Source organism: Megalobrama amblycephala, linkage group LG23 (assembly GCF_018812025.1).
Source record: "Megalobrama amblycephala isolate DHTTF-2021 linkage group LG23, ASM1881202v1, whole genome shotgun sequence".
NCBI lineage: Eukaryota > Metazoa > Chordata > Actinopteri > Cypriniformes > Xenocyprididae > Megalobrama > Megalobrama amblycephala.
This window is the reverse complement of record NC_063066.1, coordinates 2,002,908-2,030,191: the sequence shown is the minus strand read 5'-3', so window position 1 is coordinate 2,030,191 and position 27,284 is coordinate 2,002,908. Positions and strand designations below refer to the sequence as shown.

The 27,284-nt window shown below is 36.4% G+C and overlaps 2 protein-coding genes across 3 annotated transcripts in view; both read right to left on the bottom strand.

The window, feature by feature from the left end:
* flt4 (fms related receptor tyrosine kinase 4) overlaps positions 1–4,099 on the bottom strand; it is a 49,010-nt gene extending 44,911 nt beyond the window's left edge. Inside the window, exon 1 of one of the 2 annotated variants that reach the window (XM_048176541.1) lies at positions 3,677–4,099. In XM_048176541.1, the coding sequence (XP_048032498.1) occupies positions 3,677–3,734 (58 nt within the window). In that variant the 5' untranslated portion in view covers positions 3,735–4,099. The remainder of the gene's footprint in view (positions 1–3,676) is intronic. The other variant, XM_048176539.1, reaches the window with a different exon arrangement.
* A 7,223-nt stretch (positions 4,100–11,322) lies between these two features.
* On the bottom strand, positions 11,323–23,875 carry trim105 (tripartite motif containing 105). Its single transcript, XM_048176898.1, has 8 exons — positions 23,824–23,875; positions 23,587–23,718; positions 20,133–20,443; positions 18,213–18,308; positions 17,901–18,134; positions 17,566–17,585; positions 15,184–15,290; positions 11,323–13,224 (listed from the first exon to the last, which is right to left on the bottom strand). Exons 1-8 carry the CDS (start codon positions 23,858–23,860, stop codon positions 12,668–12,670), a joined length of 1,494 nt encoding a protein of 497 aa, XP_048032855.1. The 5' UTR covers positions 23,861–23,875; the 3' UTR covers positions 11,323–12,667.
* Between the last annotated feature and the right edge of the window lie 3,409 nt (positions 23,876–27,284).

Below are 27,284 nucleotides of genomic sequence, written 5' to 3'. Positions count from 1 at the left end.
TTTCCCACGAACCCTCTCTGACCTCCAATGCCATATCACTGACCAAAGAAATCTAACACTTGTAACGCCTCACAGTGCAGCATGAAATATTGCCACAGGCCATGGAGCTCATTCCAATTATGGCAACTCTGCGCTTAAACCAATAAGCTTCACGTTTTCCTCCGCTGAGGCCCTCAAGAAGGATCTCAATCTAAAGTGAAAACACAGTATATAACCTGATGACAAGCCCTTTAAACACAAACCAAGAAACAGACTGAAAGTCTATTAGAGAATTCTGCTTGTATAGTAAGTGATATAACAGAAGTGATTGCATGAGAAAATAAAGAAAATAATTCTGTAGCCCTTAAATACCTAAATATTTATTTGAACATTTACTGTGTGTTATGAATAGAATGGATTATTTGAGGGAGTGCGCTGTATGTTCCATCCTCGTGATGAAATTAAATAAGCCTGTTTCAACAGACAAAGAGAGTAAAAGTAGATTTTGATACTTTCTGAAGAAATTTAACCCTCCTGTTGCGTTGAGGTCAAACTGACCCCCCATTGGGATCCATGCAATTTGCCAAAAATCAACACTTCGTGTAAAAAGAGAAAACCTCTATTGTAGCTCGTCAGAGATTTAAAAAATCTAAAATATGTGAGAAATTTTATTATTTCAAAACTATTTGTATTGTGTTAAGGGTCAGTTTGAACAACATATTTTTGTTCAAAATCATCTGAACAGACACAAAATAAAAAAATTGATGTTTCTTGTCATACTTGTAGCGACTATTTGCACACTGAGATGAAAATAACTACAACTAAATAGTATCTAACATTATTTGGGTCATTGACGAATAAGGTTTTTAAAGTGTAAAAAAAACATAATGGAGATTTAATTAATTATTAAGTTTTATTAAGTGTTAACAATGAAATGATGTGGTTTTTATAATCAATTAACACTGATTTTTTTTTAACAAAATTTGTCACCAAAATTTCGGTTTTACCGAATGACACTTTTGGTTACACCGAATGACGATATTTTCAAACAATGCTAACAGACTGATATCTAACAAAATGACAATCAAACATTTTATATTTAGTACAAGTTTTTAAAATATTACATCATTTTCCATGTTTTATAGCGGTTGCACCGAATGACCTGATGTTTCGGGACATGCGTATGAACAAGAGAAAACATGAATTTTTCAAATGGTTAAAAGAGAGTTAGTTACTTTGCTTCATGACCATGTGGTCCTTTGCAGGTGTCTGAATGATGTCACATCCTGTCACATGATATTGACCACATGACTTGATCCAAAATGGTCCCTTTATATCGGTTACTCCGAATGACATCAATGAAATTCATTTTTCCAGACATTATTTCTCATAACAAAGTAACGACTTCTACACATAATTTAACACCATTTTGCACTATGTTGATATATGATGTTATAAAATCATGCCAGAATAAAAAAATATATACATTTATTACATTTAAAGATATTTTAATCACAAATGAAAACGGCCTTTCGGCGGTTAAACCGAATGACCTTTTGACACTTCAAAATCGTTAAAATCCTTTATCTGTAGCAAAATATAATTAAAAGCTTTTGGATTCAATAAAAGAGATCTAGTTGTACTACCTTACATAGTTTGGATGTCTTATCTTTTGTTTTATTTATATTATTAAGGCCTTTGGACAAAAAAAATAACCCGTCACGTTATTGAACCTTTTATACTTAGAGTAAGTGGTATTTATTGCTGTTTGTGTTTAGTGTAAACAGCCTCTGATGTATGGTGCAGATTTGCATAAACTTCAAGTCTTGAATATCATAAGTTCTCATGTATTTCATATTTTAGTGTTTGACAAGCTACAATAAAGTTTTTCTTTTTTTTCACCCAACTCTCACAATTTTTGGAAAATTGCATGAAAACCAATAATGGCCCCAAAACAACTGATGCAACCAAAATCTATATAAGTCTATATAATGATTATATAATGGTGATTATGTCCAGGCAAAACCCACAAGTCAGGCAGTTCAGAAAATGAATAGTCACATGATTTATCATGCATGTCTGTAAAGCACCAAATTTACAGAAGTTTAGAACTGAAAGTTTGGGGATTGTTCATAGCAAAAATCCTAAATATGAACAATAGTGATGCTACATTATTAATTTTATTGCTCCCATAGCCAGGATGATCAGAGTACTAATAAAACACTGACATGTCAAACCCCAACCTGCACAATTAGCACATCTAATGTGAAACACATGCCTAAAAATGAGATCTTGACATCAAAATTTTGAAATATGGTTTTACAATTACACCTTTATAGAGTTCAGCTCCAGTCATATTTCATATTACAAACATTCTGGAGAGCTGATGATGAGATATTTGTTCTGCCAACACAGCAATGGAGTTTAATCACGGGAATCTCCAGAGAGTAATTACTTTCCGTTATACGAGACACTACAGATACTGTCTTCAAGTCGGTTTTGCGGCCAACAACTTTACATAATAAACCTGCATCCTAATGCAAATGTCAGATCTTCAAATGCAGTTGATTGATAACAGTTCTGCTCTCGAAATCAACCTTTAAAAAGCATCCTGCTTAAAACAGTTTGGACTTTAGCAGAGAAACGGCACTTGTTATGACAGAGCAGCCAAACACAGGGTCACAAACTGCCATGTGGTTTTCATTTTAATGCAGACATCTATAGGTGGAGTTCTGTAGATTCCACGCATCCTTCTGCCAGAGTCTTCTCTGTTTAATATGCAACCTGGCAACGCTCTGGAGGAGTGAGTTTTCCAGACTTTCCGATCTCTCTATATGACACCTGTGCTGACCGAAGCTCTCGAGTATGTCTTTATCTGGGAACTTCTACCATGAAACAGGGATTTCTGAGTCTCAAACAGCTCAGTATTATGATTGGCTGATGCCGTACCCCCTGACCGAGGCTCTGGTTTCAGAGGTGTTCTGCTGGAATAAAACTGTGTACATAAGAAATACCACAGCAAAAAAATATGCAAGATATCGATAACAGAAAACACCAGCAAATGCCATGAAGATTAAAGTCAATATGAAAACATGATATTGCATCTGTAAGAAGGCACAAAGGAAAGGAAGCATTGCTCAAAAAGAATGTGCATTAAGCTTGTACAACTTAATTACTTTCAATGACCAGGCAAGAATAAAGACGAGGCTCCCTCTAGTGATACATCTCAATCCATCAAAACTAGACATTGATTGCATTGCGTTAAAATGGTAAATAATTATGCAAAGCCAAACTGAAGACCAGTCATGCTCAATTCAGGAACAAATGAAGAAGCAAAACTCACAAATCAATTTCAGTAAATCCCCACGCAAGACACAACTAGCCTGATTTAGATCATGTAGTCAATGCATTATTTCTGTAAATTACTGTGCAAATTTGGACATGTGTAATTTGCTTATGATTAGCCAGGAAGGAGTTAATACACATACAAAAACTTTTGCATGAGTAATACAGAACTGAACCAACATTTTACAACGTTAACAAGAAGCGCATCGACAAACTTTCACAGTTTTCTACAAGATTCAAACATCACGAACTTTCGCGCGCGCTCGCAGTTTTGACAGCTTCGTTGTTCATGATGTTTTTCTGCATTTTAGCGTTCTGGTAGGCTGTTTTATCGAACATGCGTTAATCTCACCTGAGAAGAAGGGAATCCCAATCCAAATCCGACAGAAAAGCGTACAATCTCTCTTCATTTCCAGGTTTCCAGTCCTCCGGGGTTTTAGATATTCTAGCAAACCTGCGCGTCTTCCGATGTCATTTAATAAAGCGAGCAGAAGCACCTCAGATTCAGGTGAAACCCAAAGAAGCGTCTCTCAAAGAGGATGTGCCACAGGACGACGGGAATAAAACGCTCTTTTTCCTGTTGAAAAGAGAATCCTGAAGTTCTGAATGGATTTACAATCATTTCCTTTTCCTCTGACTCACTCATCTGCCTCCTTTGCTTCATGAACTAATGCTGTTCCTCCCCAGTCTGAAGTGTCACATAAAGTGTCTGGACCTGTTTAAACTGATCAAGCATTCGACCACAGTGACCAGCAGTTCATTTGTGTCCACTGTAGTGGACATGTGTTTTGTGTTAATATCATGGAGAGCGTAAATGCCACTGTTTGAAGTCCTGAAATCCTGGATTTTTTTCTGACAGCAGTTGATTGAGGGTGTCTAAATAAAAATGGTTGGTTTCAGGAGTATATTTGCACTGATATGAATAAGCTACATCTACAATTGCCCCTATAAGTCCAGGTGTGATATTAAGCCTAGCGATTGGGATGTTTTAACCCAGCGAATGGTTGTTTTAACCCAGCGATTGGGTTGTTTTAACCCAGCGATTGGGTTGTTTTAACTCAGCGAATGGGTTGTTTTAACCCAGCATTGTGCTGTTTTAACCCAGCGATTGGGATGTTTTAACCCAGCAATTGGTTTGTTTTAACCCAGTGAATGAGTTGTTTTAACCCAGCGGTTTCAATGTTTTAACTCAGCGAATTGGTTGTTTTAGCCTAGCGATTGGGATGTTTTAACCCAGCGATTGGGATGTTTTAACCCAGCGATTGGGATGTTTTAACTCAGCGAATGGGTTGTTTTAACCCAGCGATTGGGTTGTTTTAACTCAGCGATTGGGATGTTTTAACTCAGCGAATGGGTTGTTTTAACCCAGCGATTGGGTTGTTTTAACTCAGCGATTGGGATGTTTTAACTCAGCGAATGGGTTGTTTTAACCCAGCATTGTGCTGTTTTAACCCAGCGATTGGTTTGTTTTAACCCAGTGAATGAGTTGTTTTAACCCAGCGGTTTCAATGTTTTAACCCAGTGAATGTGATGTTTTAACCCAGCAATTGGGATGTTTTAACCCAGTGATTGGTTTGTTTTAACCTAGCGATTGGGATGTTTTAACCCAGTGATTGGGCTGTTTTAACCCAGCGATTGGGTTGTTTTAACCCAGCGAATGGTTGTTTTAACCCAGCGATTGGGTTGTTTTAACTCAGCGAATGGGTTGTTTTAGCCCAGCAATTGTGCTGTTTTAACCCAGCGATTGGGATGTTTTAACCCAGTGAATGAGTTGTTTTAACCCAGCGGTTTCAATGTTTTAACTCAGTGAATGGGTTGTTTTAGCCTAGCGATTGGGATGTTTTAACCCAGCGATTGGGATGTTTTAACTCAGCGAATGGGTTGTTTTAACTCAGCGAATGGGTTGTTTTAACCCAGCGATTGGGTTGTTTTAACTCAGCGATTGGGATGTTTTAACTCAGCGAATGGGTTGTTTTAACCCAGCGATTGGGTTGTTTTAACTCAGCGAATGGGTTGTTTTAACCCAGCGATTGGGTTGTTTTAACTCAGCGATTGGGATGTTTTAACTCAGCGAATGGGTTGTTTTAACCCAGCATTGTGCTGTTTTAACCCAGCGATTGGGATGTTTTAACCCAGCGATTGGTTTGTTTTAACCCAGTGAATGAGTTGTTTTAACCCAGCGGTTTCAATGTTTTAACCCAGTGAATGTGATGTTTTAACCTATCAATTGGGATGTTTTAACCCAGTGATTGGTTTGTTTTAACCTAGCGATTGGGATGTTTTAACCCAGTGATTGGTTTGTTTTAACCTAGCGATTGGGATGTTTTAACCCAGTGATTGGGCTGTTTTAACCCAGCGATTGGGTTGTTTTAACTCAGCGATTGGGATGTTTTAACTCAGCGAATGGGTTGTTTTAACCCAGCATTGTGCTGTTTTAACCCAGCGATTGGTTTGTTTTAACCCAGTGAATGAGTTGTTTTAACCCAGCGGTTTCAATGTTTTAACCCAGTGAATGTGATGTTTTAACCCAGCAATTGGGATGTTTTAACCCAGTGATTGGTTTGTTTTAACCTAGCGATTGGGATGTTTTAACCCAGTGATTGGGCTGTTTTAACCCAGCGATTGGGTTGTTTTAACCCAGCGAATGGTTGTTTTAACCCAGCGATTGGGTTGTTTTAACTCAGCGAATGGGTTGTTTTAGCCCAGCAATTGTGCTGTTTTAACCCAGCGATTGGGATGTTTTAACCCAGTGAATGAGTTGTTTTAACCCAGCGGTTTCAATGTTTTAACTCAGTGAATGGGTTGTTTTAGCCTAGCGATTGGGATGTTTTAACCCAGCGATTGGGATGTTTTAACTCAGCGAATGGGTTGTTTTAACTCAGCGAATGGGTTGTTTTAACCCAGCGATTGGGTTGTTTTAACTCAGCGATTGGGATGTTTTAACTCAGCGAATGGGTTGTTTTAACCCAGCGATTGGGTTGTTTTAACTCAGCGAATGGGTTGTTTTAACCCAGCGATTGGGTTGTTTTAACTCAGCGATTGGGATGTTTTAACTCAGCGAATGGGTTGTTTTAACCCAGCATTGTGCTGTTTTAACCCAGCGATTGGGATGTTTTAACCCAGCGATTGGTTTGTTTTAACCCAGTGAATGAGTTGTTTTAACCCAGCGGTTTCAATGTTTTAACCCAGTGAATGTGATGTTTTAACCTATCAATTGGGATGTTTTAACCCAGTGATTGGTTTGTTTTAACCTAGCGATTGGGATGTTTTAACCCAGTGATTGGGCTGTTTTAACCCAGCGATTGGGTTGTTTTAACCCAGCGATTGGGTTGTTTTAACTTAGCGAATGGGTTGTTTTAGCCCAGCAATTGTGCTGTTTTAACCCAGCGATTGGGATGTTTTAACCCAGTGATTGGGTTGTTTTAACCCAGCGAATGGTTGTTTTAACCCAGCGATTGGGTTGTTTTAACCCAGCGAATGGTTGTTTTAACCCAGCGATTGGGTTGTTTTAACTCAGCGAATGGGTTATTTTAACCCAGCGATTGGGTTGTTTTATCCCAGCAATTGGGTTGTTTTAACCCAGCGGTTTCAATGTTTTAACCCAGTGAATAAAACTACCCAGCATGTTGATCAAACATTTAACCTAACCGCTGGGTTAAAAGAAACCAATCGCTGAGTTTGTCCATTTTCAACCCAATTTGAGTTGTTTTTAACCCAGCACTTTTTAGAGTGCAGTGACGGGCAGCAAGTGTGTGTGTGTGTGTGTGTGTGTTTTCACAGGCATGCTTTATGTTTGATTTGGCTCTTGAAGCGTTCATTAGTGTGAATGTTATGAAGGGTCAGGGGATTCTTCAGTCATAATGTTACCTGGCACGTGTACATACACTACGCCACTGGCTAATGAATCTTTAACAGCTGTATTCATGACTGGCAGACGGGTGTTTGCTTAATCAGTCGAGTTTAATGGCAATAATTCTATCTATATGAACAAAATGACATTATAAAAATTCTGTTCCACTATCGTTACTCCCTTCAGCAGAACATTTAACCCTGCATCACTCCAGAGGGATCGTTCCTATATAGTTTAAGTGTTTTAAAATACTTTGGATGGAAAAATATGGTAAACAGCAAATAAATAAGCCTTGATTTCTATTTGAATGCAGATTGTGTACTGGAACAGGTTGTAATTAGTAGTTATGACTCAACGCTTTTAACAGCGGCTCTTAGCTGGCGGGTTGCAATCCAAAAATAGACGGCAGGTCTGTTCTGATAGACTCATTGACAGCAGGGAAGAAGTGAGATAGCAAAATCAATAAGCTCTTTAACTTTTAGTTACTGACATTTAAGTTTGCATGTGCAATCAAACTCTACAGGACTTAAATATGAACCATCTGTCACTTGGGAGACGCTATAAACACATTATAGAGAAATGTCAATGTGTTGCTTTGACAACCCATGAACAAAACTGTGTGAAGTAAAATAATGATCCAGACTTACAGGCTGTATTGTGCTGGGTGGTCACTAAACTACCAAACAGAGCTATCAAAAGTACTGACAATTATTATTATTATTATTGACCTTTTCCGGTATCCACATGAAAAGTGCAGCATTTCCTCTTGCCGTGCTCTCTATAGTCCAGCTCAAGGACTAGACCTTGAAGTGCCACGGTTTCTTCTTCCACATCCTGGGGTCAGGAAACACATTACTCCGCTCTCCCGCTCATCAGAAGGAAATGAGAGCATGTCACTCGCCACCAGGACCTAACAACACTGCCAAGAACAAGATACAACCCAATGAATGGCCTGCATACATTTACAGACATTGCAGCAGTTATGAGCTCTGTGGTCAGATGAACTGTGGAGCTTCAGTTTAATGGCAAATGCGCACTTTTCCACTTTAGTGGGACACCATTTGTGGACTAATGAAAATTAGACTTTCAGTAACCTATGATAATGTTGAGATGCTGTATTTGTACCTGCAATTCAATGTTAAATCTTGCAACATTTCTCTGAGCTGAAAAGAATGTCTTTATTATACACTCATGTTCAACATGTAGATAAAAACATTATAGTACAAACATAAGTTACATTTTATTTTGATGCTCCCCAACACACATTCCACTGACTAACCTAACAATCTAGAGTCTAATGATACTGTAATGAGAGTTAGTTGCCAAGTTACTTGTAGTTGCAATGTAGTTGCGGTTAATTTACTTGTAGTTGCAAAGGTAGCCGCAAAGTTACTTGTTGTTGCAATGTAGTTGCAGTTACTTTACTTGTAGTCACAAATGTAGTTGCAAAGTTACTTGTAGTTGCAAATGTAGTCGCAAAGTTACTTGTAGTTGCAATGTAGTTGCAAAGTTGCTTGTAGTTGCAATATAGTTGCAGTTAATTTACTTGTAGTCGCAAAGTTACTTGTAGTTGCAATGTAGTTGCAAAGTTGCTTGTAGTTGCTATAGTTGCAGTTAATTTACTTGTAGTTGCAAATGTAGTCGCAAAGTTACTTGTAGTTGCAATTTAGTTGCAAAGTTGCTTGTAGTTGCAATATAGTTGCAGTTAATTTACTTGTAGTTGCAAATGTAGTCGCAAAGTTACTTGTAGTTGCAATTTAGTTGCAAAGTTGCTTGTAGTTGCAATATAGTTGCAGTTAATTTACTTGTAGTTGCAATTATAGTCGCAAAGTTACTTGTAGTTGCAATATAGTTGCAGTTAATTTACTTGTTGCAAATGTATTCGCAAAGTTACTTGTAGTTGCAAATGTAGTCGCAAAGTTACTTGTAGTTGCAATGTAGTTGCAGTTACTTTACTTGTAGTTTCAAATATAGTGGCAAAGTTAATTGTAGTTGCAAATGTAATTGCAAAGTTACTTGTAGTTTCAAAGTGACTTGTAGCAAAGTCCCTTTCAATGAAAATCTGTTCACTTAGCGGCCATATTTGCAACACCTCCGGGCAGCTATTTTGGGCATCCAAGACCAAGTCCTATCTATTTGAATGGGGGAATCCTGAAATCTCAAAAACTGCTTTGTGAATTCACAATTAAATATTTCAAATCAGCAACAAAATCTGACATGAACTGTCCCATAATGTTGTTTCTTATGCTCAAATGGCATTAAAAAAACAAACTTATTTTTCAGGCTAGACCAGCCAAATGCGCATATGCAGTCCTAAGCGAGAGTCTCGGGTTTCTATGGGAACCGGATCTTCTAACGGCAGCTGCAGTGATGCAATGACTTTACCAATCAGCGATTGGCTCTTTTACTTAGAAGGTGGGACGTATTCTGTCATATTGTGCGTTGCAGTTTCTCCCATTCATAACTAATAGGAGTGAACCGTCTTTCTGTATATATAGTTTTTGCTTGTAGTTGCAAAGTGACTTGTACTTGCAGTGTAGTCGCAGTGACTTGTAGTTGCAATGTAGTTGCAGTGATATGTAGTTGCAATGTAGTTGCAAAGTGACTTATAGTTGTAATGTAGTTGCAAAGTTACTTGTAATTATAATGTAGTTGCAAAGTGACTTATAGTTGCAATGTAGTTGCAAAGTGAAGTGTAGTTGCAAAGTCTAAAAAGTTCTTAAATCCAGATGCTTTTAATAGAAAAGTGAAATGTCATAAGACATTTATGACATTTTACTTGTTTTACTTGTATTTTGCTTGTTTTTTGGACAAAATACTTCTTAAAATAAGCAAAATTATCTGCCAATGGTGTAAGAAAATAATCACTGCAAAAAATGCTGTTCATACGAGTTTTTGTCTTGTTTCTAGTCAAAATATCTTAAAGATCTTAGATCAAGAAGCATTTTCTAGACAAGTAAAACTTATTTTCTTGTTTTCAGGAAAAATAAGTCAAAATTAAGTGAGTTTTTCCTTAAAACAAGCTAAATAATCTGCCAATGGGGTAAGCAAAATAATCTTATTTCAAACCAAAAATAAGATATAGTCTTGTTTTCAATTTGGATTATTTTGCTTGAAAAAAAAAAAAAAAATATATATATATATATATATATATATATATATAATTGTAATTATAATGTAGTTGAGAACGATAAAAATAATATTGAGCAATGTAGTATGTATATATATATATATATATATATATATATATGTCATTTTATGTATCTAGTAAAACATCTGGATTTAAGAATTTTTATATATTTGGACTTGAAACAAGACAAAAATACTTAGTAAGAAAAGCATTTTTTGCAGTGACTTGTAGTTGCAAAGTTACTTGTAGTTAATAGTGTGTCTAAAATCCATTAAAATGTGTCAACTTTATTTCACTACACTATACACTTTACTAAACAAACATGTCCAACTTTAGAAAGGAAAGCAACGGCCACTTCAGTCAGAGGGCTGGAATGTTAATAGGCTGTTTAAATCATGGCTGTTCAGTGTGTTTAAAGGCAACCTGACCCAGTGGAGGAGGGCTGAACACTGACTCTTATTTCCAGCAGCCGAAACACCCCCGAAGCCCAGTCCCAAGGCAGCAATAATGTAGTTTGAGGGCAGCCGGACTCTTATTCTGTTTGTGTGACCCCTTGCAGGAGGCAGGAGGAAAGAGGATGTTGATGCACTTTGCCTGCTCCGACAGATAATGGCAGCCCCATCCTTGCTATTTTCTGCATCCGGGATGCCACCCCACCCGATCCCCCCCCAAACACACGCTTTATGAACTAACTGCATTTGTTCACCCTTCCAATTTAAATATGAGATGTAATTGCAGGTGAATGTTGCGTTGTGGCATGCAAGTTTTATATGCTGTGCAACGGATATGCATTCATATCAAGGTGCCTGTATAACAGAACAGAGTGCTTGTTTTGCATTACAGAGGAAGGAAGAGCGAGACATTCATCAGAACTAAACATCTTCCTGCCTTGACACAATGATGGACAGAACCAGCTACACAGACTACAGAGAAAACCAACGCTGACTACTGATGTAGCAGGAATCAGAGGCATGTGCAATTTTTCAATGATGAAAGGGAAAACGACTGGACAACCCACTGGAAAGAACAAAGTATTTTAATTAGTTTGTAATATCTATAATTACCTTCTGTACATATCTATAAAGGCAACGATGAAAAGAATATTGAGCAATATGCATGTCACAGAATGCTGTGGTGATATTTTTGCAGAATCAGATAAAAGGCTGGACTGATTTACATTGTACAGTTTTAACTTACCATTTCTTCAGCATTTCTAATTCCCAAAAAAGAGGAAGAAAAAAATCAAATCAAATCAAAGCACTTGCTTACCAGGCACGCTAGAGAATTTTGTCTGTATAAAATAAAATAAAATAAAATAAAATAGCAATTACTTAGCAGAGAAGCTAAAGAATTTTGTCAGAATAAAATAAAATAAAATAAAATAAAATAAAATAAAATAAAATAAAATAAAATAAAATAAAATAATAAAAGCACTTGCATACCAGACAGGCTAAAGAATTTTGTCTGAATAAAATAAAACAAAACAAAACAAAACAAAACAAAACAAAACAAAACAAAACAAAAAACAAAACAAAACAAAATAAAAGCACTTGCTTACCAGACAAGCTAAATAATTTTGTCTAAATAAAATAAAATAAAATCATTTGCTTACCAGACAGGCTAAAGAATTTTGTCAGAATAAAATAAAATAAAATAAAATAAAATAAAATAAAATAAAATAGTAAAGCACTTTCCTACTCGACAGGCTATAGAATTTTGTCTGAATAAAATAAAATAAAATAAAATAAAATAAAATAAAATAAAATAAAATAAAATAAAATAAAATAAAATAAAATAAAATAAAATAAAATAAAATAAAATAAAATAAAATAAAATAGCAATTACTTACCAGACAGGCTAAATAATTTTGTCAAAATAAAATAAAATCATTTGCTTACCAGACAGGCTATAGAATTTTGTCTGAATAAAATAAAATAAAACAAAACAAAACAAAACAAAACAAAACAAAACAAAACAAAACAAAACAAAAACAAATAAAATAAAAGCACTTGCTTACCAGACAGGCCAAAATAATTTTTGCAGCATTTTTGAGACATTAGCCTCGCTTAATGTCAAGATTCTATAAAATTAAATTCAAAAACAGTAAATAAAATTAAAAAGCTAAAAAAAAAAAAAAAAAATCCAGATGATGTTTCTTTTATTAATCAACATGTAAAGTCATGCAAAATCTGATCTCTAGGATCAACATCTGGCACAAAAACCAATTCAGAATCGTCTGTGGTCCTTCTGATTAGTGTCATGAGAGCTGCACGGCCCCAACGCGTGTAAAGTGATGAAAAGTGTTCATGGAAAACCTGTAAAAATCAGAGGCTCATTCTAGCCTGCAGGCTCTTGAACATGCTTTACATCTCCCACTCGAAGGGGAAGTGCAGGATGCGGATGGCCTGGGCTTTCTGACCGCGTTCACTGAGGCACGTGCTGAAAAAGGGGAATGCTTTTCCTCTCGGCCCACTGGAGAAGGAATATAGCAGTGCCATGTTATCCGCATTATAAAAAGACACTTTCCTTTCCTCACAATCCAGGAAAACCCCAATCCTGCCGGGTGAGCCGGTCACGGTCAGCGGCGTCCAGGGCTGCGTGCCGGCCGAGTACCGACTGCCGTTCCGCAGCCGCAGGGTCCAGTACCCGTTCTCCGGACACAGCTTGACTCGGACCCGACGGTTCACTGACTCCAGAGCAACACCCAGATCCCATTTAGGGTTGTTACTCACGTTCACCTCCCAGTAATGTCTGCCTGACTGGAAGCCCTCCGTCGCAAGAATGTTGACACACTGGAGGAAGCGCTTGCCGTCGCACGTGTAACCGATCATTTTATCACTCTCAATCACTTGGGTTTTGTTCCTGGAAAGCTGTAGACTGGGATGAGCCGTGTCCTCATCAAATATCAACGGTGCTGGGCCTGGGAAGAAAAGACACACTTGCATTGATTTTGAAACATTTAAGGTAGAAAATTAAATTCCTATTCAGGACGGTTTGATGAAAAGGATTTCATTCAGACACGTCAATGGTTCTTGATTGCCTTCATTCTTCTGCTCAACTTGTCCTCGCTGGTTAAACGCAACACAAAACACACAGCATGAATGGTGTTGCGAACAAATTAATCTCTAACCAGGTGTCTCTCCATGTTAATCAGTGTCTTTGTCCTGATCTCAGGCACTTATGTGTTTTTTACTATATTAAAATGAGTGACTTTAAAAGCCTTAATGAAAGCAACAATTGATCATTTATCTCAGATCTTGAAAATGACAAAGTGTTTAATGTTGTTTAACATCTATATGGTGTTTTTAATATACTTTAAGACAAACCATATGCAAATGTATTAGTTAACACCATTGATGAGTATGTTCTCCTTAAAACTGCAGTGAATCTCAAAAACGGCCGTTTCCTACATCACAAATGTGACCAATCCCATCACTTGTGGGCGGGGCTTTTCTCCACTGACTTTATATGATGTTCAAAACTGATTAATGAACTGGCTGTAGTGTTTCTTCACTTATTCACTGAACCACAGGTCATTAATCATCATTTTCATCTATTTCTTGTAAGGAATAATTGAAGACTTGAGCGACATACTGTATGTGGACATATCAATCATATTAATAACCTTTAATTAAGTTTGTGAACCATGATTTGCAACGTACTATTGCTAGTCATATTATTGACAGCCATGATTCATTCATGAGTGTTTTAGAATAATTCAGACATTTTAAATAGATCATTTATTATAGCTTGTCAAATTTGCCTCTATTTGGGTGTGAGCAAAAACACACCGTTTTTGTGTGTGTCCCTTTAAATGCAAATGAGCTGCTGCTCCCGCCCCCTTTCCAGAAGAGGGCGGAGCTTTAACAGCTCAACAACAACAAAGCTGGAGAATCTCACGCAGCCAAAATGACGAAAGTGTTCAGCCTTACATTGTTCAAACTGATGGAGAGACTCAGGAAGAAGTTACAACTTTTAGACGTTTCTGAATGGTTAGTGGATAAATTGATGTAGTTGCTGTGGAGTTGATTCAACTCATCCACTAGCATGTGCCGTCATGTTCATCTTTTGTGTTGAATTGACCCTCGTTTGGCGTAAAATGACGGCATGTCAACAACAACTCTTCCTCTTCTCTAAAGCAGCCCAACATGGCCCCGCCCCCTTTGTTGTGTGTTCTCAGGGGCGGGGTTTATGTAAATGTTAGGGTTTGTGATGTCACTAACCCAGGAAGAAGCTCGTTGTAGTCCCTACCAGCCGTTTAAAAAGTGATTTTCGTAAAAGAAAATATCTCCCTTTGCATTGAACTTTGAGCGTTGTAACTTTGCAGATGTTGTTTATGATCAAACAGCAACATTACACACTAACTAAATTAAAAAAGTCAAATCATAATCAAGGACCCCTTTAAGAGTACACAAGCATAATTTGCCTCACAGATATGAACTAAAATCCACAAAACCAAAATTTAGATTTCCTTCAATAAAACGAACCAGAATCATAGTGAAATCTGTATACAGATATGTGCTATAAAAGTATGAAATATACCAGAAACTACAATTGTTTTATACTGATCTGTGAGTTTTAAAACTCTGACAGACGGAAACACACTGAAATCAGTGGAACAGTCAGTCAGACGACTGCAGATTTTCATCATTTCCTGATAAGGGTGTAACCCTACATTTTTATGTAAACGAAAAGCTGTGAAGGCTGCTTCAACAAATCACTGAATCCTGCGGGGTTCATACAGTCGCTACAACACCATCTGTTACAGCGGATAATAACCACCTCCAGCCATTCCTCCAATTCTGTGCCTTCTATACTGAGCTCACAAATATTAAAGATCGTATAGTCACTGCTGATTAAGTATATGGTGGATAATTACCTGGATTCAAATGTTGAAACATTTTTCTCCACATAGTGTACTGAAGAGGAGCAATGCGTTTGCTTCTGAAAGTATTCAGGTTGATCTTCAGCTCTTGCAGAGGCGATCTGGAGATATCAGGGTTTAATAATAATAATAAAGAACAGTAAAAATCTTAAAATACACAGATGGAAGACTCCTCCATAAGACATGCTCCATAAAGTCAGTTCAGTACCCTATTTGTGTACAGTTTTGACCAATCACAGACGTGTCTGTTGTGAGCGTGAACACGGCGACCAATCAGAGGTGTTTGAGTTAGACAGAATACGCTCAATAGAGCGCAACAGTCGAGTTCTGGAAGTAAAAACGCCATTTATTTTCTCCATAGGGAAACAAATTTTGAATGATAATTTATAAACAGTTAGTTTCTGTGAGATACTGGGTTGTTAATCAATGATATTTGCTTCTACTACATTTAAACTACATTTCCCATGATGCTGTACTGAAAATTCCACCAATCAAGAGAGATGAAACAAGCAAAATGCACTCAAAATTCTTGCATATGGATATTTTCAACAAACTAATCAATCTAATCAACATTTTTAAATGAGTAGTTTCATATTTCACCATTTTTAATATGATTATGTCGTTCGCAATGCTTCATGGGATTGTAGTTCTTTCCCTCACTAAAGCTGTTAAGTACACAGTCTTGTACCTTTGTATTTTTGTTTGATTTTCAAATACGTTTTTGCATCAAATCAAACTTTGTAATGTTATGATTCTCCTCATAGACGAGGAGACGATATTTAAATCCCTATGGGAGAAATAAATGGAAAAAATACTTCTGGAACCAGCACTGCTAAAAAAAAAAAAGTGTGTGGGCACTAATGCACTATATACCACTCAAAATGCCAAAGTTTAATTAAAATGATTATTATTCTAAGTATTTATAATTAACTCCTTTAATTAGAGGCCAAGCACCGAAGGTGAGTAAGCAGCAATTGTAATCATTAATGTTCTTCTTCCGCTCTCGAGTCTATAGAACCGTATGGTAAAAAGTTGTGAAATTTGGCACACAGATAGAGGACAGTCCCAAAATTAACCAAACCGATTTTGAATGCCTCTAGCGCCACCAACTGTCCAAATTTCACTAAAAGTTACGGAATTCAAGTCGTTTTGTCAAACCGTTTTCGAATGAATTTTACCTAGCGCTTGCATAAATATATGCAAGGCTGTATCTTGGTACGTCATCACAAGCGTGATTTTTTTTCCCAAACGGTTCGGCGGAAATCCCAATTTCATTGGCTGAGGCTACAGTGATGGGTAGTTTTAGGGATCAGGGTTGGGTAGGCAATCGTTATTGTGATTGACATGGCCAATGAAATGTTTGGAAACGGCTCCAGGGCGGGATTTACGCTAACTGGTTTGGGGGGGGGGGGGGGGGATCACGCTCATCTGCAGCGCCACCTACTGGTCTGGAGATACATAAATGGCTATTTTTGCTTATAACTTATGAACAATTTGTCCAAAAATCTTAAGATTCGGGGCAGCACGCAGAGTCAAATGATATCCAATTTTCCAATATTGGCCATTTTGGGCGTCGACCATTTTGAATTTTGAATGCTGTATTTTACGAATGCATGAACGTATCATTACGAAACTTGGTATAGGTCATCGGCACAGTGTCCTGAAGGCGTCTGAGAAGTTTTAGACCAGCGCCACCTAGTGGTGAAAAAATTATTAACATGCTTATAACTTTGGATGTGGTTGACTCCTTGCCAAGTCCAACATTACCAAACATGCTAGGTTTCACCTTATGGTTTGTGCAACGTTGTGATTTAGCATTAAAACAACTTTCACCAATATCTTCGAAGGTCATTGGCTATACACTAATGGCCAAATGTCAAAATTTTGATAGTAAGTGGCAAAAAAAGTCAGGTGTGGGTATTTTTTTTGTTCATACATATAAATGTTTATAACTCCTAAACGAAATGAGATATTTTCACCAAATTGGACACTCTGAGAGCACACAAAAAATGGTGGTGCTATAATTGAACAAAACATGAAATTGGCTCTAACTACAGTACCGTTGGTCTGACTGACTTCAAAATTGACATGCAGCGTCTTTGTCTCAGTTGCTATCATAATGCATTATGACATTATTGGTCTGCTGCTAGCTTTCTTGTTTGCTTATGTTGTGCTTGGCCCCTGAATTGTTGCTAGCAGCTATATTTTAATATTTGTTATCTTAAATAGCTAAAAAAACAGGTTTGCAATAAAATTGGTACCGAAAACTAGTATTAATTTTAATTGAAATCACCTTGAATTAGAGATTTTACAAGGAACATGATTAGGTATATAAACAATGGTAAAAATAAATAGCAGTTTTTAATTGCTACTCACCTGGAATTCAATTCTGGGAGCTGCGGAGGAAGGAAACAGAACAGAACAGGTTATTTCACTGACTCGACTACAGAAGCCAGCAAGAGCACAGCCAAAGCAAACCATCTGTCTGATAATTAACAGCACATGCTCAAATCACTGTAGAATCGATTTTTCTCCTGTTGTGTGAAATATATATGAGACTCTGGCTGTAGCCACACTTCACTAATAACTCATTCTGACAACCAGCACTCTGGTTTCTTGTGTAAATATGACATTAATATTGCAAATATTAGTTCTTTGACAAATGGATATGCAGCAGCAGCATTACAAATGGAAAGCATCATTATAATCACCTCCACAAGTACGGATTGGTCTGCGCAGCTGGCCGTCTGTCGAAGCGTGTTGATGTTCTGCTCCACGTCTCTGATGGCCACCTGTAGGGCCTCCAGATGTCGCTCCAGCCCCTGCAGCAGCTCCTCCTGCTCCCTCTTCAGCTCCTCCATCATGGCTTCCTCCTCCACCCGCAGGAAGTGATGCAGAGCCTGGAAGTCGCCGTGCACTCGCCCCTGCAGCTCAGCTCCTATTTTCTGAGGGGAGGAAAGGGAGAGTTGTGTGTTTGCCGGAAGGGTCACATTGTGATTTTTCTCTTTTAAAGATAGACCTACTCTTATTTTCTCCATCTGGTCTTTGTCTTCACGGATCATCGAGACGTAGGCCTCTTTCATGGAGCACTGCGATTCTAGATGGTCCTTTAATTGCTTCTAAAAAAGAGCAATTGGTAAACACAGACAGTATTAGAGAAAATCAAAACAGATTTTCACAGACATTCACTGAGAAATGGCAAGCCCTTTCCAAAATTGCATTTTCTGGTCTAACCGGGAGTCATCAGTCAACAACGGAGCACAACAGTCGGGTTCTGGAAGTAAAAACACATTCATTTTCTCCATAGGGAAATTGATTTTTAACAATAACTAATACAACTTTAAGACAGGACTACTGTGAACTACAAGGTTTTTAATCGATTTCATTTGCTTCTGTTCAAGCCGTCAGTCTGCAAATAAATTATTTTTTTAAATAATAGTGTTTAACAGCAAAATTCTTGGTGGAAAAACTACATTACAGAACTACTGCTTCTACCAATCAAAGAGTCGAAACAAACAACAACATGTGAGACCTTATCGTTTTATATATTTAATAGCAGGCTTAGTATTATTTTATGAGTATTATTGACCAATAATGTCTCAAGCATCACTATCAGCTCGTAATTCTCTAATATGGCAAATATACATTCATAAATCTTCATTCATACATGGTTGCCGCTGTGATTACTAAAGTTCTGTCATAAAAAATGCATGATTGACTGATGTTTCTTAAAAGTTATACTTTCAAATGCTATCACATGACTGTATTTTCATTAAAATCTGTCATATTGTGAAGAAAATCTTATTTGATTTAAAGGGTTAGTTCACCCAAAAATGAAAATAATGTAATTTATTACTCACCCTCATGTCGTTTTAGACCTTCATTCATCTTCAGAACACAAATTAAGATATTTTTGATGAAATCTGCATAGCCAGCAATGACATTTCCTCTCTCAAGATCCATTAATGTACTAAAAACATATTTAAATCAGTTCATGTGAGTACAGTGGTTCAATATTAATATTATAAAGCCACGAGAATATTTTTGGTGCGCCAAAAAAACAAAATAACGACTTATATAGTGATGGCCGATTTCAAAACACTGCTTCAGGAAGCTTCAGAGAGTTATGAATCTTTTGTGTCGAATCATGATTCGCATCACGTGTCAAACTGCTGAAATCACGTGACTTTGGCGCTCCGAATCATGATTCGACACAAAAGATTCGTAACGCTCCGAAATCGGCCATCACTAAATAAGTCGTTATTTTGGAGCACCAAAAATATTCTCGTGGCTTTATAATATTAATATTGAACCACTGTACTCACATGAACTGATTTAAATATGTTTTTAGTACATTAATGGATCTTGAGAGAGGAAATGTCATTGCTGGCTATGCAGATTTCATCAAAAATATCTTAATTTGTGTTCTGAAGATGAATGAAGGTCTAAAATGACATGAGGGTGAGTAATAAATGACATTATTTTCATTTTTGGGTGAACTAACCCTTTAAAGTTAACATTTATTTCTGTACGTCTAAAGTCTGGTGAGTAAACTAAAAAAAAAATTTGGCCAATGACAACTGCCATTGTGCTTTTTTATGAAATGAAAATAATCCAAAAAGAAATATCAGATGATACAAAGTCCATTTATGGTGTGTTGGAAATTTACACAACTCACATGACATGATTACTTTAAGTCTTGTGATTTTTAAACAAACAAACCAAAAAAAAAATTATGAGGTTTTCCAGACCTTTATATCTCAAAAATGAGGAAGGGCATTTTGAAGAAATGTTTATGGAAAAACAGAACTTGTTATTTAATGCTGACACCGCTGATATGCTCTCTTTGTTTCTTTACTTCTCCTGATGTGGGAACGTGAAGTTGAAAGTAAAAGACGGTCATGATGAGACTTGCCTTCACCAGACTGTGAAGAGAAACCCACCTCCAGATACTTGAGGGATCCGGGCGTGGAGCTGGCCCTGACCTTCTCCACCAGACCGGCTACTAAGTAGTTGGTCTGAAAGCTTTTGTTGGGAAACTCTTGTCTGCACTGCGGGCAGGACACAGGACTCCTGACAGTCTTCCAGTACGACACGATGCATCTCCTGCAGAAGTGATGCATGCAGCCCAGCATCACGGGCTCTTTGAAGAGCTCAAAGCAGATGGCACATGTCAGATCTTCTCTGAGACTCGTCTTACTCCTGCTGGTCGCCATATGGAGCAGATCTCTTGCTGTTTGTTTCACTTTCACTTCTGGCACCGTTCATGTAATAACGGAAATGAAGAGTGATCACCAGGGGGTAGATGCATAAACAACATGTGCCATTTCACAAGATTTGTAACGTAAATCATGAATAAACTACGCCAACACAGGAGAATACATCAATATGTGTCTAAATATGCGAACTGTTCATTATGATTTCAAAAGAAAAGTTTAATCCTTCACTCTGAGTTTGCATGTTTGATGTCCACATGTTCTTGTTTAAGAAATTACACTGGCTGTAGCATTTCTATTGTAACAAAGTGGCCAAATTTTTAAAGATTAAATGGGCATTTGAATTAAATATTGTTGTTATATATCAACATAGTGCAAAATTGTATTAAAATTATGTGTAGAAGTCGTTGCTTTGTTATGAGAAAGAATGTCTGGAAAAATTAATTTCATTGATGTCATTCGGAGTAACCGATATAAAGGGACCATTTTGGATCAAGTCATGTGATCAATATCATGTGACATCATTCAGACACCTGCAAAGGACCACATGATCATGAAGTAAAGTAACTAACTCTCTCTTAACTATTTGATAAATTCATGTTTTCTCTTGATCATACGCATGTCCCGAAACATCAGGTCATTTGGTGCAACCGCTATAAAACATGGAAAATGATGTAATATTTAAAAAACTTGTACTAAATATTAAATGTTTGATTGTCCTTTTGTTAGATATCAGCCGGTTAGCATTGTTTGAAAATATCATCATTCGGTAAAACCGAAATTTTGGTTAAACTGAATTACTTTTTGGTGACAATTTTTGTAAAAAATGACAAAATCAGTGTTAATTGATTATAAAAACCACATAATCTCATTGTCAACACTTAATAAAACTTCTAAATTAATTATATCTCCATTATGGGTTTTTTTACACTTTTAAAAACCTTATTCGTCAGTGACCCTATTATATGCATTTTAATTAAATTTAAAGGCTATTGTTCAAGTTTAAGTCTGATCAATTTTTGAAGGAAGCATAGATGTATCCTTAGCTGCCTTTGATATCCCACAATCCTGTGCTTTCCATACTGTGACAGTTGAGCTAGAAAAACAAAGATGGCATCCGAAAGTTGTGTTTGCTGCTCAGTTTGTGTATAAATGTACGATTTTGACCAACATATTTCAATTTTGCTATCATTTCTATCGAGAAATTACTACTGTAATAATTAAATATTTGTTTAGTTCTCACCAAAGCTCGCGCTATATTGCTGTAGATCATTAAACTGTTACGCTGCCTCAGAAGTCTGTCCGAAATCAATTTCGTGAGGTGCCTTCATGCACAAACGCTGCCGTACAAATCATTCTCTTATAAGACAGCGAGGCAGCAAGACAGCTACCTAGGTTTTCGGATGCAGCCTATGGTTAAATGATTTAAAAAAGGTAAAATCAGGTGACTTGAAAGACTAGTTTAGGCAGTTTGTGCATTGTTTTCATTTTTACTTCTCAGTACTTTTACCTTTAATGCCCTGAAAGTGAAACCAGCTTGCATACAAAGATAAAAAGAAACTGAGATGCTGGTGCCTCTTAGAAAATTGTACAATTGTTTGTCAAAATACCATAGTCCTTTTCTTATTACTGGGTCACTGATGAATAAGGTTTTTAAAAGTGTAAAAAAAAAAACATAATGGAGATATAATTAATTTTGAAGTTTTATTAAGTGTTAACAATGAGATTATGTGGTTTTTATAATCAATTAACACTGATTTTGACAATTTTTACTAAATTTGTCACCAAAAAGTCATTCAGTTTAACTAAAATTTCGGTTTTACCGAATGACACTTTTGGTTACACCGAATGATGATATTTTCAAACAATGCTAACAGGCTGATATCTAGCAAAAGGACAATCAAACATTTTATATTTAGTACAAGTTTTTAAAATATTACAACATTTTCCATGTTTTATAGCGGTTGCACCGAATGACCTGATGTTTCGGGACATGCGTATGATCAAGAGAAAACATGAATTTTTCAAATAGTTAAGAGAGAGTTAGTTACTTTGCTTCATGACCATGTGGTCCTTTGCAGGTGTCTGAATGATGTCACATCCTGTCACATGATATTGATCACATGACTTGATCCAAAATGCTCCCTTTATATCGGTTACTCCGAATGACATCAATGAAATTCATTTTTCCGGACATTCTTTCTCATAACAAAGCAACGACTTCTACACATAATTTTAATACCATTTTGCACTATGTTGATATATGATGTTATAAAATCATGCCAGAATAAAAAATATATACATTTATTACATTTTAAGATATTTTAATCACAAATGAAATGGCTGTATTTGGACAGTTAAACCTTTTGACAATCTTTTATATGTAGCAAAATATAATTAAACCTTTTGGATTCAATAAAAGAGATCTAGTTGTACTACCTCACACACTTTAGATAACATATCTTTGTTTTTTATTATTATTAAGGCCTTTGGACAAAAAAAAAAGACCCCTCAAAACATTGACCCTACTACAGTAAAAACATAATAAATGATTATGGGATCTGCATCATGTGCAGTGATGGCATAGATTCTAAACAACAGCATGTGAATTCTGATATAAAGGAATATATATATATATATATATATATATATATATATATATATATATATATATATATATTAATAACATGATGATTTATGATTATATCACATTCATGACGTCTGAAAACTGCTATCGCCACAGTGCGTCCAATAACTCATGGTTAATGTTTGACAACAGTCGCAGCAAATGCTTAATAAGTTATCACAGGTTTACTGTAGTAACTAAGGCTTTTAGACATAAACTATAATGTTAATAATGTGAATTTCTTATGCTGTACCAGCTCAGTGCTTCCGAAACTAATACATTTATCGACTAACTGCATATTACTCGCCTTTCACAACTGCTACGAACTTCAAACTTAAACTTTTTCATTACATAATATCATAGTATATGTTATTAAAGCAAATCCTTAAACTATCCTGCAGTTAAAGCGCAGAAGCTCCAGTTTCTCGGATGTAAACATTAGCCTGCTGTGAGTTAGCTACACGGCTAAAAACAACTACTCTAATCAAACGAAAATAAAGATGCACATATTAAAAATATGTGCTGTTATTGAATAAATAAACAGAAAAAACGTACCCTGTCTGCTTTGGTTTAGTTGTTCGTGAAGCCCCAGAGAGACTGTGAAATCTCTGTGTTGCAGTTCAGACTGTAGTTCAGTCGAGTGTGAAAGTGCTTTCAGTTCTCTTTCATGATGACTGTGTGTTCCTGCTAAACACATGATGGATCAGAAACATCGGAATATTATAGAGAGAACGAAATTAAAACTTTAAAAGGTATATCATCAGTTTTGTGAATTCACAAGTTACTCCATACCGATAAGCTTAGGGGAGAGTGGGGTAAGATGAGCCATTTTTTACTTATGTGGTCCTCAAGATAAGGGTCGGCAGAAGTACAATGAAAGTATTTAAAAGTAATTTCAGGATGTTTCCTGTCATTTTAAATGATTAGAATACATCTATGACGAAGGGTTCTAAAAATATGGCTTCTTATAAAAAAGTGTTCCTCTGGCTCAATTTACCCCAGGTTAGGGGTAAGTTGAGCCGAGTCAGTAGGTGGGTGTAAACTGACCAACTGAATTTGAAACAAACCCATGTGAAATTTTAAAGATAATACCTATTTGAAAAACTAATTTAATAATCAAAAAAAAGCTAAATTAAACAACATAAAACCAAGCAAATTAAGTTGAAATTTCATTATGTTTAATTGTTTGCATTTCTGAAACAATATGTTGAACATCAAAGGTGTAACCTTCCCATAAACAGACTAAACAGAGAGTTTGTTGAATAAAATTAAATAAAAACTAAATAAGAATGAATAAATGACACTGAAACTAATAAACATTTTAGTCAAAAGGAAGTTTTTCTGCAATGTCGACCATGTTAGATGTCACCTGTTGGAGTTTGGGTTCCTTGCCGCTGTCGCCTTTGGCTTGCTTAGTCGGGGACACTTGACATTTGACTTGACATTTGATATTCAACATTATTCTTGACATTTATTCAACAGTGCTTTGATCTGCCTGCATTGACACTATTCTTGAAGAGCTGCTGTGCAGCCAAAATTATGTACCAGTTATCAATGTAAAGCTGCTTTGACACAATCTGCATTGTAAAAAGCGCTATATAAATAAAGGTGACTTGACTTGACTTGACTTAGGCCATTAGAGACTACAGGTGGAAAGATATATATATATGATTAAACATCTTCTGGTTCGTATCAGAGAAGGATTTGGTGTACTTGTACACTGTTCCTATTAAATAAACTCGAAAATAAAGATAAACTAAACCAGTTGCGTAATATTACATTGAAATGACACCAGTTTATACTTCAGATTTAACCTAAATTCATTGCCTTATGGTGGGGTAAGTTAAAACACTGGCTCAATTTACCCCACAGCATTTGGCTCACTTTGCCCCATAGCTAACATTTTAGGAAAAACAATCTAGCTCATCAATTCAGAATAATATTTAGCTTGCATGGTTTTATACGTTGCTAAATCACCAATATGCATCATAAATAGCTTTAGACCTGGACAAATTTGCTTTGATGAAACATCCGTTACATCTGTTATGTTAAAATTTTACTTTGACAAGCCAAAAACAGTTTAAGTTAAGTTAAATAAGTGACTCCACTCCTCCCATGTGCTTCTCCTTTTCACAGTCTGGCAGAAATGATGGCTGGTTTTAAAATATATGGTCACATGACAATAAAATGGTACGGTCGCCAAGATACAGGGGTGGGTCAACTTACCCCCTGGCTCATCTTACCCCACTCTCCCCTATAGACTAGCCTAAATTTCATTGTATCATCCCTCATGAAGTGCTAGTCCCTTACACAAAATTTAGAGTATAATATATCACACTATTATCATCAAACTATAGAATTTTAGATGGACTGAAGTCACATGATCTGTAATTCAATAATTAGCTAACTCTTCAGTCAAAAGTCCAAGTTAGCCTTTATCAGCAGTTTTTTGTTGTGTTTGTTTGTTTAAACAGGTCTATCTACTTTCTGAATTCTGTCCTCCAAATTAAAGTTGTCATATTTTTTTAATAGCTGCAGGATAAACAAATGAGCACAATAAAATCACACTGACAGAATGAAAAAGAGTTTAATTGAAAAGTTGAACTTTGCTCTCAGGACAAAAATACAAAGGAGCATTTTTCATAAATGCCATGCCAAGTTGTCACATTTTTATGTTCATTTTTTTCTGTTTTAGAAAGGTCTGTGACTTTCAATAGAGGTGTAAGGTGTAGATTAGAAGAATTCAGTGATGTTATTGGCTAAAGCTTACATGTCACATGCAATTAAAGGGTTAGTTCACCCATAAATGAAATTTCTGTCATTAATTACTCTCCCTCATGTCGTTCCACATCTGTAAGACCTTTGCTCATCTTCAGAACACAAATTAAGATATTTTTGATGAAATCTGAGAGCTTTCTGTCCCTCCATTGACAGGCTACGCAACTACCACATTCAAGGCAGTAAAAACATCATTAAAGTACTCCATGTGACTCCTAGTGGTTTAACCTCAATGTTACAAAGCGACACGAGTGCTTTGTTTGTGCAAACAAACATAATTTACTACTTTATTTACAAAATATTAATCTCACAAAAAACTTAAGCTCTCACGTCAGAACAACACACGTGTGTCATGCTGTTATCATGAACGCGTGTCAGAGATTAAAGGGTTAGTTCACCCATAAATGAAATTTCTGTCATTAATTACTCACCTTCATGTCGTTCCACACCTGTAAGGCCTTCCTTCATCTTCAGAACACAAATTAAGATATTTTTGATGAAATCTGAGAGCTTTCTGTCCCTCCATTGACAGGCTACGCAACTACCACTTTCAAGGCAGTAAAGACGTCATTAAAGTGACTCCAGTGGATTAACCTCAATGTTATGAAGCGACACAAGTGCAAACAAACATAATTTACTATTTTATTTTCAAAATATTAATCTCACAAAAAAACGTAAGCTCTCGCATCAGCACAACACAAATGCGTCATGCTGCTCTCATGAACGCGCTTTGGAGATTAATATTTGGTAAATAAAGTGGTAAATTGTGTGTTTTTGTGCTAACAAAGCACTCGTGTCGCTTCATAACATTGAGGTTAAACCACTGGAGTCACATGGGGTACTTTAATGATGTCTTTACTGCCTTGAAAGTGGTAGTTGCGTAGCCTGTCAATGGAGGGACAGAAAGCTCTCAGATTTCATCAAAAATATCTTAATTTGTGTTCCGAAGATGAACAAAAGTCTTACAAGTGTGGAATGACATGAGGGTGAGTAATTAATGACAGAAATCTCATTTTTAGGTGAACTGTCCCTTTAAGAAATCAAATGCAGTTTTGAAAAGAGATAAATTAACATTCTCCTAGTGATGATCCTGAAACCTCACGGTCAATTCAGATGCACGCTGTAACACATCTGGGTGTGTGTTTGTTTCACATTGTCTCAGGTGTGAGTAAGATCTCAGCATCGGGTCAGAACCCCTGCAGAAACAAGCACCTGACTCGCCCACACCACAAACATACTTAAGGGCTATTATGAAGCAGTGCATTTGCATATGAAAGAAACAAGAGTGTTTTAGTGATATTCAAAATCACAGCTATCACTTACTGCAATATATGCAGATTCAGTTATTCACAGTGTCAGAATGATATGAGGCTGTTATAATTAGAAGTTCACTATGGATGGCTGATGCATTACTGAAATGGAGCTATGCATGCCATTCAGCTGTCAAACCATGTTCCTCATATCTGATTTGATTT